Source organism: Trematomus bernacchii, unplaced genomic scaffold (assembly GCF_902827165.1).
Source record: "Trematomus bernacchii unplaced genomic scaffold, fTreBer1.1, whole genome shotgun sequence".
Taxonomy (NCBI): Eukaryota; Metazoa; Chordata; class Actinopteri; order Perciformes; family Nototheniidae; genus Trematomus; species Trematomus bernacchii.
In genome coordinates this window covers 16,212,273-16,226,857 of record NW_022987648.1, presented here as the reverse complement: position 1 = coordinate 16,226,857, position 14,585 = coordinate 16,212,273, and the positions used below count along the sequence as shown (strand labels likewise).

General features: G+C 38.9%; 1 protein-coding gene across 2 annotated transcripts in view; it reads left to right on the top strand.

Annotated features, from left to right (window-relative positions):
* LOC117485672 (receptor tyrosine-protein kinase erbB-4-like) overlaps positions 1-14,585 on the top strand; it is a 304,065-nt gene that overhangs the window by 200,907 nt on the left and 88,573 nt on the right. For both annotated transcript variants that reach the window (XM_034134304.1, XM_034134302.1), the window contains exons 4-10: positions 617-748; positions 3,788-3,853; positions 9,615-9,733; positions 10,693-10,834; positions 12,351-12,464; positions 12,879-13,005; positions 13,566-13,639. In XM_034134304.1, the coding sequence (XP_033990195.1) occupies positions 617-748; positions 3,788-3,853; positions 9,615-9,733; positions 10,693-10,834; positions 12,351-12,464; positions 12,879-13,005; positions 13,566-13,639 (774 nt within the window). The remainder of the gene's footprint in view (positions 1-616; positions 749-3,787; positions 3,854-9,614; positions 9,734-10,692; positions 10,835-12,350; positions 12,465-12,878; positions 13,006-13,565; positions 13,640-14,585) is intronic.

Below are 14,585 nucleotides of genomic sequence, written 5' to 3'. Positions count from 1 at the left end.
TTGCACCAAGAACCAAAACACACAAAAAATGAACATAATGCACAATCTTAACGGTTAAAATGCAGTAGCTGAATGCTGAAAACATGTAGGGGCCAAGTTCACATGTGCAAAATCAGCAAACTATTGCTGAGCACACAAAGGACACGGTGTATATGGTTTTGGGAAGTCTGCATCTTCAGCCTGAAAGTAGAAGCTCCAATTATCTCTACAGGGGAGGGGGGTGATCAGGACATGGCAATATGGCCTGAACCTTTCTTAGGTCTTGCCTATATTAGAGGTCAGAGAGCTGCAGCTGACTAACCCCAATAACTGTGCTGCTCACTTTGAAAAGCCGAGCAAGTCTGTTCTTATTTGCCAGATTCAGGTTCCCAAGCCATACCACAATACAAGATGGAAAGAAAAGGAAAGGGTGTCTTTCCAATATTGGTAAAGTGTAGTGTCTGGACATGTCAGTTGTTAATTACAAAATGATGCTGGGGAGGAACGCTTGTAATTCAAAAATCACATCAGGAGCCTGGTAGCAGGATTGATGAATTAGGTGCATTGCCCATCAGAAAAAGTCCCCAGGAAGCCCTTTGTGTATCATCATTGAATGTGTGCTCTCTTTTCTCCACAGAGATCCTGAGTGGAGGCGTGTATGTTGACAAGAACAAGTTCCTGTGTCATGCGGACACAATCCATTGGCAGGACATTGTAAAAAACCCTCGGATGCATGCTGTGGTGGTGCCCACCAACAGTAGTGTCTCATGTAAGTAACCCAACAAAGTGTAAAAGACATGTTTTAATTTCAACCTTTCATTTAATGAATGTTTAACTGAGAGCATTCACACTTTTACTCATTCACACCTGGAAGCTAGTTGTGGCAGAGTACCCTGCTAATGAGGCTGGCTCATGACTGCATATGTGATGACTCATTTGTATTAAACAATCTTTATTTAAAGCATAGTCAGCTCTGTCTGCAGGGAACTCAAACTTAGAGGATTTTGAGCAGACCAAAAGTTAGGTTTTAAGAAATATGGTTAGGCTTTCAGGCATTTCAAAAAGCAGATGGGGCTGGAACATTTGTACAAAGAAGACTCCATATTTTAAACTGCTCCATTGACTGATGTGGGCAGCAAAACATTCTCATCACAAAAGCACTCCTTGACCCCATTCTGTCACTTTACTTACCATAACCATCGCATAATGATACTCACTCATGTCATAATAAGGCCCCACTGTGGCCAGCTGGAAGACACTTTATTAAATGTTAAGAATTATAAAGCATATTTAATCTGTAAGGGGGTGGGGGGGGGGGAGGTGGCAGTGAGTGAAGTAAAGATTCATTAAATCACCTCATCTGACCCTTTTCTATTCAATCACTGATTTAAGATCTTAACACACACAGCTTCTGTTATTAATTTAGTGCTCAAGCTGTTTGACATTTAAATCCGTTGTTGTTGTTTTTCTTCTCTTTTTTTTTTAAAGCTGTCTCGTCTTATACCTCTACAATAGAAAATTACACATTCAAAGGCCTAATCATTATGGAAGAAAAAAAGGCAGTCTCTGCCCATGGCCTTGGATTCCCTCTCACTTGCTGAGGGCTTCACATGCAGATTACCAGCTCCAAGCATTGATATTCTGCTCAATCAACCTCCTCCCTGCAGCCTGTTAGCCCTGGATCGACCCCTTACTCCTGTGCAAGTCTTCTACTCTGCTTCAAGATCAAGGGTCTCCAAACCTGAAATCCACAATTGAGAACATAATCTACATTTCATTCTATGGGAAGACACAATAATTACTTATTTGTGCTGCGGTTGTTGTTTATTTTGGTTGTCTTTTTAAAAAACAGCACAGTAATTTTAAAATCTATGCCCCGTTGATTCAGTTGAAGACAAGCCATCTGTCTATTACCCCATACTGGCCCTTGCATGGCAGCATTTTCCGACATTTTAACCTTCGGCGGCTGTTTTAAGAAAGCTGTAAAAGATTATGGTGCAGTAAGAGGGGTGGGACAGGTTTATTCTAGGTCACTGAGAATGTATAAGTTGAGATAGTGAAGACCTTGGACAGTAAATGAAAACTCTTTGTCTTGACTTTTTGCCGGGTGCCAGGAGTAGAGGAGAACAGAGTTATAACAGAGTACAGCAGAGGTTCGGCACACTTGACAATGTCAGACAACCACTTATCACTGGCTGACATTTGTACTATTATCCTGTTTGTGTGCTGCTTTTCATACAGTCAAGGCTGTCAACCTCTCTTTCTCAACCGTTGTCAACGTGCTAGTTTGAGAGGAAGGGACTGGAGGAGCAGAGAAAAGAAGAGGGGCTGACTGTAAAAAGGCAAAGAGAGACAGGGATAGACATTAAGTAAAAGAGAGCCACAGAAGAGAGATGAATCAGCGAGTGGTGGATAGTGGATGAAAGAGATGAAATGTGTGGAGGGGCACAGACGAGGAGGAAGAAGAGGGCAGAAGATGGAGAGGCTCGTGTTGGGGAATAGAGTCAGTATCGGTGCTAATAGCTCTCATCTGGAGAGGCTGATGGACAGAGGACAGCACTTCTGCACTTATCCAGGCTCACTTCCCTCGCAGTCAATTACCAGACAGTCAATTAAGTCCTCCAAAAAAACAGAAAGGCACTGGCTAAAGCTCTGAGGGTATGATGCTGCTTTCTGCTGCTGCTTCCTGCCGCTTTACTGCTTTTATCTCAACCTGATGTGTGCTTGTTTCATGCTGGGGAGATTTAAAGTGGACCAGCATCAAGGAACGTCTTTGTCAAGGTTATTCAAGGTTGTAAGACTGGGACAGCATGTACAAAATGGTACTGGTGGACGGCGAATTACATCATCTTCATTGTAAAATGCAAAAAACTGAAAAGATCTGTCTGTCTGGATGTCTGTCATCCGATCACACTTGGCGGGTATATTGCTGAGGACCAAAGAAAGTGCAGTGTAGAGTGTGAGCTATTGAGATCCAATGGTGATATTAATTAGAAGTGTGCTATGTACAAACTTCCTTGTTTACTGAGAGGGGACACCGGTTAGCAGCTAAAGGAAGTAGAAAGTAAGTGTTATTTGGGCAAATGGTATGCTACTGTAGGTTCAGCTCGTTCTTTGACGGGTAAATTACTGTATAGCATTGCTTGGGAATGCAACTATGTGTATTGCTCAGGAACCAGGGAAGCGCAATAAAGTTGTTCAATGAGGGTTCTCAACCTCAACAAGCAAAACAGAACGCACAGCAATCAGGCCTGTTGTAAATAGGTACATTTTAAACAAGCACTGCACTTGTAATAGGAATCCTTGAAAAAAATTCAGTTAAAGAAAAAGTTGAAAGCATTATATTTGAATATAATCAATGAATAGCTATTATCAACATCATCATCGTTGTATAGTTAACTACACAGCCGTCCTGTGAAGTATTACAACACCTACATCTCTTGCAGATTGCGTTAATTATGTCAGATTCTAATTATAATAATTATCAAGCACACAAAATATCCTTGAAATGCACTTATTTGGAAGTCTTGCCTGACAAGAAAAACACTTCAAGTTAATATAATCATGTTGCTTATAAAATACACAGATTTTAAAGTTGACTCAAAGAAACACCTACAGCTTCACTCACTTTTTGGATCAATTTGGGCTTCAACGTAGTGCTTGAGGGCACACAGACTCCAGACTAACAGCCTCCAGCCTATTTTTAGGTTCAGCTAATATGGATTTCTGAAGGTTGATACTGATCATATTTTGCGATTAAGTAACCATTTGAAATGCCAATCATCTCTTTCCCTCAACTTGTGTGCAGGTCAAAAGTGCAATCGTTCCTGTAATGGTCGTTGCTGGGGACCCAAGGAGGATCAGTGTCAGAGCTGTAAGTATATATTTGTTTTTAATATATGAATATAAATATAAACAGTATGTGAGAAACTTGTTTGCTTCCATAAAAGCATATTAACTAAACTGTGTCTAACTCATGTACCTGTGATGTGTGAAAGATTGAAATGAGGAAATGTAAGTAAGAAGTTGAAGAATGGCCTTCAGAAAGCATATCAACATAGCAACTACTGTATGTTGATATGCTTTCTAGATATGTTTTTTAGACAAATTGACTTAGAAAATCATGGATGTTTGATGCCCAAACTAAAATATGTGTTTCTTTGTAAATGTATGTTCCTTTCATATTGAACCACATCAGATCAACTGGTACTAAATATAATTGAATTAGACTGATATGATGATCCCTCAAACCCAAAAGGACAAGATCAACTAAAATGATGTAGAAACACATAATTCATGAGAAGATCATCTGTATATTTGGCAAAGGTCTAACTGTAACTGCACAATTCATGAGGAAAGGATTTTAATGACGTTATAATCCAGCAGAAAGTCTCTTACAGTCAATGGTACACGAACATGGAATGGTTCTGCATTGTTTATCCATTAAATGAATTATTGTGCTATTGTAGACGCAGCACTAAGTCACGCTTATATTGATTGATCGGCATCAGCTGCACTATGCTTCAAAATGATCTGGCCATTCATGCAAAGCAATCTGTTTAAATAAAATTGTTTAGCATTTTTTTCATTTAATTTTAACCCTTGTTTGCAGACTGAGATTTATAGAACAATTATAATTCAAAAACAGAGAGGAGACTTGACACATTGTTGTCATTTTCCATTATCATGAAAAATAATCAATACTAATAATAACATTTTCAGTAATACACGCCTTGTTTAAGCATGTTTAAGTGTGGTAAAGTATTGCTGAAGGTATGTGGTCCCAGTTTATGATCCGTCACTAATCAAATTCATGGTGAGAAAAGTGCACTTTACAAGGTATGTAGCAGATTCCAGACCAGCTCTGGAAAAGGATTCGCAATCTGTGGAAATACCACATCTTGAAACACACACAGTGAAGTGCACACACACACATGTGCATATCAACTCCAGACACTTTCAACAGACCCCCAACACATTTTCAACAGACCCTCCTGCTGCGACCTCCCACCTTTCATAGTAACTAATGGAATGATGCACTGCTGACATCAGTGGGGAGGGGGGCTGCATGTTATTCCCTCTCCTTCAGTCATCTTTCTGAGGCTCTCAAGTCTCTGTCAGTCTCTCTCACTTAAATTGCTGTCTTTCTCTGCCTGTTTTTGGTTTTATATCTCTGTTTCTCTCCCTCTCACCTGTTTTCAGGACACTGTGTAACACATACATGCATACAGACACACACACACACAGCCAAAGCCAAACCAATAAGGAAACACAGCTGTGGGCTACACACCACCAGTTGGGGTAAACCAAAAGTATACCGACTTGAAATTATAAATTCTTTTTTTTTTTAGCTTTTGTGCCTCCAGCTCTCAACAGTTCCTTAACTTCACCAAATAAAAGGTTGCTTGATACCAGTCTTAAACACTTTTTACAATTATAACAATTTAGATTTTCTGACATGACACCACTATGTTAGGATATGTTAGGTTTAGGCAAAAGTCTTACAGAGTCTCCATGGTTTAAGAAGAATGACTTGATGAAGGATAAAGATTTTGGTCAAGGTTCAAATGAACAAAATCTTAATGTAAATAGTAAGTGGGTTGCCTTGTGTGAAAAGGCAAACACTACCAAGACATTTCCCCAAAAAGTTCAGTTTAGTATCAGCTTTAGCTTTTAGTTTATTCTGAATATTGTTCCATTCTTTTATTGCTCTGTATGAGAAAGAGGCATGCTAGAGTTGACATAAGACGTTACTCTCAGGCAAATGCAACCATTTCCACAAATGACTGATGCTGGTGTTGTCTTTTATTGTTGTATACTGAAACCCAGGAATGTAAAGCAAAAATATAAAACAATTTGGCCCAACTCTCTACAAATCTTAATTGAATTTATTAGGCAATCAAAATATTACCCTGTAAACTAAAAAGCATACAAACGTGACCCAAACCATGCTGTCATTGGCTTAGGGAATGTTGTGTAAATTGTTGACAGTACCCTTTCTTAAAGTAAGAAATCTAAGCTTTAATGACAATTGTAAACAACATGAATAGATGGTAAATGTACTTGATTATTACTGATACTACTATGACTACTACTTCTATTTGTATCAGGAAAATATGTTACGCTGTACTGTACCACACACTAAAATGTTACAACTCTAACTACAGCGTACGTGTTTCTAGCAGACAAAGAAGCATTTGCTTTTGCACACATTTTCAGTCTCTCCATTAAGTATCTATTTGTTTCTCTCCTCCCTCTCCTAGCTGATTCTGCTTCCCTCACCATACATTATTTCTCCCTTGTTTCCATCACTCTGTGCACAGACCACTTCATCTCTGCCTTCCAACCCTGGCATGTCTCATCTTATTTGTTCTGCGGTCGCGATCTCATTAAGATAATGAGGAATGAACTGTTTGACCAGGACCTGTTAACAACACGTCACAAACCCCCCTGATAAGCCCTGGCCTCGTCCGTCTGCCTCCTTTATCTGCCCATCTTCATCCAAAAGCGGATGTCATGATTCATCCCACTGCTTCTCTTTCTACCTCGCAACCTGTAATTGTATTGTTCTGAAATACATGGAATGAATAAGTGTGGAAATGTCAAAGGAAGAATTACTTCTTGACATTTTCATGAATACTTGTTCAACTGTCTCAAAATCAACAATAAACAGCAGCTGTTGGTGTCAGCCCCTCAGGAGGAAAATGAATGAAGAGCAAATCTGGAGAGCAGTCTCAGAATTGCTATGGGTTAAATAAAGCAAAGCCTGAAATAACTCAAGTGCTCTAGGAAAATCCTTTCTTTTGAAAATGTACTTGAAAGCTTTCAAGAATGTAAAAATATGAATGTGATAGATCTTGGTCACAGCAGTCCTCATCATATCTAATAACCTAAATGATGGCATTGTTTGCCTTAGCTGATTGTTCAAGTTGTGTCACTGACACCTGTGCACTTCCTGCTATTGCAAGTCAACACATCAACTTTGAGAAAGCTCAGTCCGTATGAAAGAACCAACTAATGGTCAGCATTTCTATCAGCATATTAAGACATTAAATAATGGAATTTAAATGTTATGGTGATTTTTTTTTTTGTCTCTTCAAATATATCTGTTGAATAAATGTTTCAAAAACCTCTAAACAAGCTCATCAAACCCCTCCTGCAGTATAATCCACTTTTCCACTCTCCATCTTATGTTTATCCAAAATACACTAGCTCAGCCAAAACTTGGCTTACTGTTTTGAATTGAATACTTCTAGCAATCACTGGGATCTATTTTACCATTGTTACCGATAATAAACCACTGCAAAAAGGAAACTTTATAGACACAAACAGACAACATCTGGTTCAATGGTTACTTTACAACCAATATATGCGAGTCAAATGTGTGTAGAATGTAGACAAATGCTACAATAAAAGAAATTCCATCATTATTTAAAAACTCTTTTGGAAACTAGTTGTGAAAAAGCACAATTTATCTTATGGTAATGGGAACTGAGAAGCAGTGGTTCCTGTGACTGATGCCGCTGTCTACAGCCTGTTCAAATGAAAGCTTCTAGGCATATTTTATGAGATGGATTCCCGCTGTATTTGTTGTCACCAGCCTTTTTTTTTTCTTCTTTTTTTCTGAAAGTGTATGTTTAAAAGCCACATTTATCAACAGTGTTGCGTTTCTCTCTTGGCAAGGTCATTTGTTTGACAAAGTGTCTTTTGAGTGAAATAGGCCATCTCATTTTAGCTCAGGCACTGTTAATGGAATGCCACTGATGGTACGTACCGTAAGGTGTGTGTGTGTGTGTGTGTGTGTGTGTGTGTGTGTGTGTGTGTGTGTGTGTGTGTGTGTGTGTGTGTGTGTGTGTGTGTGTGTGTGTGTGTGTGTGTGTGTGTGTGGTGTGTGTGTGTGTGTGTGTGTGTGTGTGTGTGTGTGTGTGTGTGTGTGTGTGTGTGTGTGTGTGTGTGTGTGTGTGTGTGTGTGTGTGTGTGTGTGTGTGTGTGTGTGTGTGTGTGTGTGGTGTGTGTGTGTGTGTGTGTGTGTGTGTGTGTGTGTGTGTGTGTGTGTGTGTGTGTGTGTGTGTGTGTGGTTGTCTGTCTGTCTGTCAGTTGTATCCATCACTGAGATAGTATCTTGTCACCGCAATGCCCAAAGGGAAACTCGGCAGACAACAAAACATGTGCATGCACACATAAAAACACAAATGCATCCACTTTCACACTCCAACATTAGGTTTTTAATGTTGTATTCTAACATTGTTCTTTTACCCAGATTTAATAAATGTAACTTTTGTAATGTCAGGACTTGTATCTCTGACTAATTGTACCTTTACATGTATCAGTAAATATAAAACGCTAAACGAACTACGCACTTTTTTTTCACTCAAGGCAAGAGAATCAGATGCCTGCGCATGTCGTTTTTTCTCATAAAAAGGAAACCTAAAAAGCAAATCCAGATTTTTTTAGGAAGAAAGGTATCGGATCGAAGTGTATACTATTAATTATGCAACACATGACGGCTCCTTGAGTGACTAGCCAGACAATGGTGAGAAAATACAAGATATGGCAATGCCTCTATCCTTTTATTTTACAATGAAGACAGTATGTAGATTTCTAATGAGTCCCTTGAATTCTTTACATTTGTATACCACCTATAGCGCTATTGTATTCAGGCAGAATGCCCTTTTGGATACCCCTATGTGTAAGTAAATATTATTAAGGGCCCTCTAGGGAGCCTTTTCACTAGAAAAATGTGATGCCGTGCCTTGTTTGCTGCCCTTCATGCTAGAAAACACTATGTGCCAGTGGCCCACCGCATGCAGCTGTTGCTCTTCTTTTTTATTTCACTGCTAAGCGGCAAGTGTGTTCAACTTTTTACAGTGTTAGTGTCATTGCTTTATCCATCCCCAATAGTTAAAGTGAGGTTTCCCTGCTCTCTTTTATAGATTCCCCTGCTGACACTTAATGTGTGTGTTTCTGTATCTGTGAAATGGCAGACCTATATGCATTTACATATGGCTGTCAAGAAGCGAGGCACACAGGCTTACGGCAGCCCATATGACTGTGACAGCCATGCAAAGAAAGGGTGGACAGACGCTCACCATGGAGGGAAGACGGCACACAGAGTCAGATAGGAATCACTATGTCTCTGTCAAATCCAGCTAGAGGCCCTCAGAAGAGCATTCAGGGAGACGAACACATGATTGAAGATAGCTAGTAGGTGGCAGGGATACTTCAACTTCAATTAAACTCACCCCACACGCAAACAAACACATGCATACATTTTACTATGTTATGTAGCTGTTTATCTAGTAGGTAGGTGTGGAAGATTATGGTTGTGCGTAGACATTTTAGATAGACGTTTTTCTGAATTAATTTAATTTCAATCCAGGTAATTAGCCTGACCTACATGACACTAATTTAATACATATTGCTCGAGCAAAAGGTACACATTGAATCTCAAACATTCATAACAATCCTATATGGAAAAATGAAATGTTTCTTATGTCATTCTATATTCAGTAATATTGCCCATTCTTTTTTTAAGACTAACAGTGAGCCACATAAGTTATATGTAATGTTTACTTGTTTTATGATATGTGTGTCCTCTCTTTCTCTCCGTCTTTTCTACATCTGTCACTCCACAGTAACTAAGACAGTGTGTGCTGAGCAGTGTGATGGCCGTTGCTTCGGTCCCTATGTTAGTGACTGCTGCCATCGTGAGTGTGCGGGTGGCTGCTATGGACCAAAAGACACCGACTGCTTTGTAAGTTGAACACACAGACACACACTTACACACAAACACTTACACACACGCACACACATACGCATACATACTTAAAACATGTTGACATGTTAATATCATTTCATACAAACCCCACAAAAAATGTTGAATCATTCTGTACTTCACATTTCTTTTCTCAAACCTGTCACTTTTTACTAGTGACTTTTAGCTATCTACAATTCATACTACTTTTGCAATAAGATTTCTTCTATCAAGATGGCATTTTTTGGTGTGTGTTAAAATTCCAGTTGTATGGCAAATACCAATAAATGACATTTCAATTTGTTCTTGAGTGGCATTGTTAAATACAGACTTCACCAGCCTCCCCTCCATTCTGGCACTCTGCATGTTCATCTTGTAAATCATTGCCCATTACTTATGGAGCTTAACTGCCTGGCTTTGGAATGGCAAGTTCTTTCTTTCTTTTTTTCTTAATTCTTCATACTTCATGTTGTATTATACCCACACAGTTAAGTAGCTCTCTGTAGGTACAATTTCTGGTTCAACTGTGTCAATACACATTGTTCACATTTTCCCACATTTGCCAAACACAAGTTAAAGGCCCAGGTACCTGACAGGAAAGGCGAATCACACTTATCCCAATGGTAATTTCATTGGGTGCACGCAAATTATTCTCTCGCTGCACCATTTAATAATGTCTCCTCTGAGCACTCTGAGGCAACTCTGAGGAAATTCTCAACTCAAAGCTGGTGTAGTGAGATTAATGGCTGCATCCTCTAATGAAGTTTAGGCACAGGAGTTTATGTTTTTGCTATGTATTATGTAAAGGCACATGTCCAACTGTCATTAACCCCCTCTATTGGAAGCATACAGGGATAAGTGAGAGAATGTTTAATTTGATAAAATGACCCTTTAAGTAAAGTAAAGAATCTAAATACTTGTACCAACACTGTGTCTGCTCTGTGTGTATGCACTTGCAGGCCTGCACCAACTTCAATGACAGTGGGGCGTGTGTGACCCAGTGCCCCCAGCCCTTTGTCTACAACCCCACCACCTTCCAGCTGGAATACAACCCCAGAGCAAAGTACACCTATGGAGCCTTCTGTGTCAAGAAGTGTCCTCGTAAGTCTACCAGAACACACACAGAAAAAAAACAACAACAATACTTTACCTTTGATGACCTTATTATAAAGTCATTAACCTATAATGGCTGACCTAAAACACACCATTTTTGATTAAAAAAAAATATATATCCACCGCTTATTTTCCTTATGTTCTCAAGTCTCCATTTCCTTCTGCAAGAAAACACTGTTTCATGCATTTTGAGGTAACAATTCACTGATTGCTCAATACATTATGTTAGTGATTGAAGGTGAACAGAGAAACATGAGTTTCTGATGATGTCCCCCCCACACTAAGTTGAAAACAAAGGGTTAATGCTAATTCCAATATTAATTTATTTTTATAAAGAAAGAAATGTTAGTTTATAAAGCTTTCTTTTAATGGTAACGCTTAATAGTTTTCCTTTAGCAAATACATATGGTATTGTGGTAGAGTGAAATAATAACACATTCAAAATAGGGAATTGAATCCCACCCATTACTGCTGTCCCTGAGGATTAGAGAAAAGTTGATTACTTGATACATAAAGCCTGCGATACAAAAACACGGAATGCTTAAAATGATTGTGTATCACAGCATCTGTCAAAATAAGCCATTATAATCCTATTTGCATAATGCCAGTACAATATTTAGCTCTTAGCAAAGATTATAATGCACATGCATTCATGCGCAGATAAATAGATACAGTAGAGCAAGGCCTCCTTTAGTGTCAATTTGCAAGTGATTGCTTCTATGTTTAAACATAAGCCAAGAAAACATTGGATAGCTATGACTCCCCACCTCAAACGGTGTTTCCCTGCATAGAGAGAAGATGACAAATCTACAAATTGTAAAAAAAATGTAGGGAAAGAAGATTGTAAAGTGTGTACATGTACAGAAACCCATCTAACACTTTCATCCAAAATCTCCCATTCAGACTGAAAACTGATGAATGTGGTTTTTTACAGGTATATTTAAAACTCATGACTCTGTGTTCATGATGACCACAAAGTGGTGGGACACAGTCTAGATCATTATGTTTGGCAGAGTGCCCAAGTGTATCCCTACTGTCCATATGTGTGTATCCCTATTGTCCATATGTGGCGTACTCTATAGTGTCATTATGTGGATGTTTTTGGACCTTCCAGAGCCTACTGACACCTATTTGTATTTGCCAATAATGTGTATTGGTCTTCCAAACAAAGAGACTTGAAACCTGGTCCAAGTAAACAAAACCCAAAAACACTAGACACAAACATTGTTCTTTACCAGAGCATTAAAAAATGACTTCAGGGTGTTTCAATAATGAATACTTATTCAAAAAAGGATTTTATAAAACAACATACATTTCATTAAATGATTACATTGGCATGCTAAAAACATGAACGTGTTACCCTTCAATGTAATCCATGTGCAGTCAGAAAAGCCTCTTTCAGACCAAGTGAATGAAAGTGACTTTCAAAACTTTTTTATGTGATGGTATTTACTCGTGTGACAGCAGCCATTGTACTTGACATTTACAGTGAATTGTTTTTCAGATAACTTTGTGGTGGACCATAGCTCCTGTGTGAGAGCGTGCCCCAGTAACAAGATGGAGGTGGAGGAGAACCGCATTAAGATGTGCATTGCTTGTACCGACATCTGCCCGAAAGGTAAACCACACATAGATGTTTAAGAATGTTATCTGTAATTAAGTTCCTATTTGTTTAGCCGTATATAAAGTTGTTAAATGAAATAACTTGGCGATTGCAAGATTATTTCCACATTAATGCTGAGACATGAATATAAGCACAATGAACAATGGGGAAATACAGGGAGTATAGGAGATGTAGTTTTAATTCTTACAAAATGTCACACAACTGCATCATCCAGGGACATGACATCATTGTGCATTGAAACATGCAAGGAGCAACTTTTGGTGAACCTTGGTCATGTGATCAATTTGAATAATTGTTTTTAAAAACCCGTTTCCAGATTGATCGTGACTTTAAGGCGTTGACAGCCCTCATCTTTATTTTGCTGCACATTACATACATGCACTTTGTCTATCCCCCTGTGTGTCGCAGCATGTGATGGCATTGGTACAGCCAGTCTACAGACGGCTCAAACAGTCGACTCCAGCAACATCGACCAGTTTGTGAACTGCACCAAAATCAACGGCAACCTGGTGTTCCTCATCACTGGGATCAAAGGGTGAGACTTAAACACATTTAGCTCATAAGAATGATGAAAGAGTGGGTGCAAAAGTGGAACTGTGATCATTATTGAACATGTTAGGTCTTCAAGCCTTGTGTTAATTGTCCGAATGAATATAAATAATGTTTCCATGTCAGTCATGGCAAGCGTGAAATAAGTATGTTGAAAGCGCCTGGAGAGTAAGAAGAGTGCTGTTAAATATATATACTCATAAATGAATGAATGTAAAGAAATGTGGGTAGTGTAGAGGGTGACCCTAAAACAAATGTGTTTATATAAAAATGAGGATAGATATACATTATTTATGCATGCAAAAAATCATTTCATTTTAGCAACTTTAGCAAGAAAATGAATAATTCATAATGCACATATTCTGTGAAACATCCCGTTCTGAAATGATCCTTTTCTCTAAATTGTCTATTTCTGGGTGAGCACACCTACTTGGTCATTGCTGTGATCAAGAGGCACATTGCTTATCTATACAGTGTAAAATATAGATGCTATTATCTTTCATTGTGTTGTTTGCTGTGTTCTAATCTCCCATTATCATTTGTCAGGGATGTGTATCACAACATTGAAGCTTTGGACCCAGAAAAACTAAATGTATTCCGCACCGTACGGGAGATCACCGGTGAGTAATATCATTGCACAGCATGCCTCTGCACATGCATATGAATTAAATAGTAAACAAAAAAAATTGACCCTTCCAATAATCCCTTCTCTTGCACTTTTTTGTCAGATAAAGTGTGCATATACAGTACGTGGTGCTTGACTGTGTATCTGTGTGTGTGTGTCCCCCCCCCACCCCCTGAGACTGTCCACACCAAGGAGAGACATCGCAGCATAAGATGAATATCAGATGAGTCTTTCAATCTCCTATGTCTCTCTGCTGCTTCTCCCTCGGGGAGTCCCTAGCCTTGAGTCCCACAGTCCCAGCTCTCCCTTCACGCACCATGAAGAAAAGATCCAGGACATGTGGTGTGCATCGTTAATCCTCCAGCTCCCCTGTCATTTCTATAGCTGGACATTTGACAATGGCATCTGAAAGAAACCTTGTGTCTGCGCTGTGACACTCTCTCATGATATAAGAAAATATATCTGTTGAAATATTGTTGGAGACATTATTGAGCTTTTTGAAAAGGGGGTTACCAAAACAGCCGCTTTATGACACAGTATCCCCTTTTTACCCCCAAATAACACATTTACTTTCATTTCAAACATGTATCAAACATGGCTGATGTGCTCTTCCTTTATTGGAAACAGCAACTGACCAAAGAAGTCAATGAATGCTAATTTCTAGTCCTCTTTAAAGGTCAGCCCAGAATCACATCCACTTGTATTGAATTTCTTTGTCTTTCCAGCAAGCTCTGATCCAATGGTCAACAACTTAAAAGAGGAAAAACAGAAGGAAAGAGAATAGACGGGAACGGAAAGAAAGGTTTAATCAAATGGAACAATCAAAGAACAGGATTAAGAAACAAACTAACAAATCTATAATCTTGTTAGAGGTAGGAAACCATTGATTACTACTTGATTAAGCCTGGTCTAAGATATTTCCTTTCAGAATGGCTGAGTGT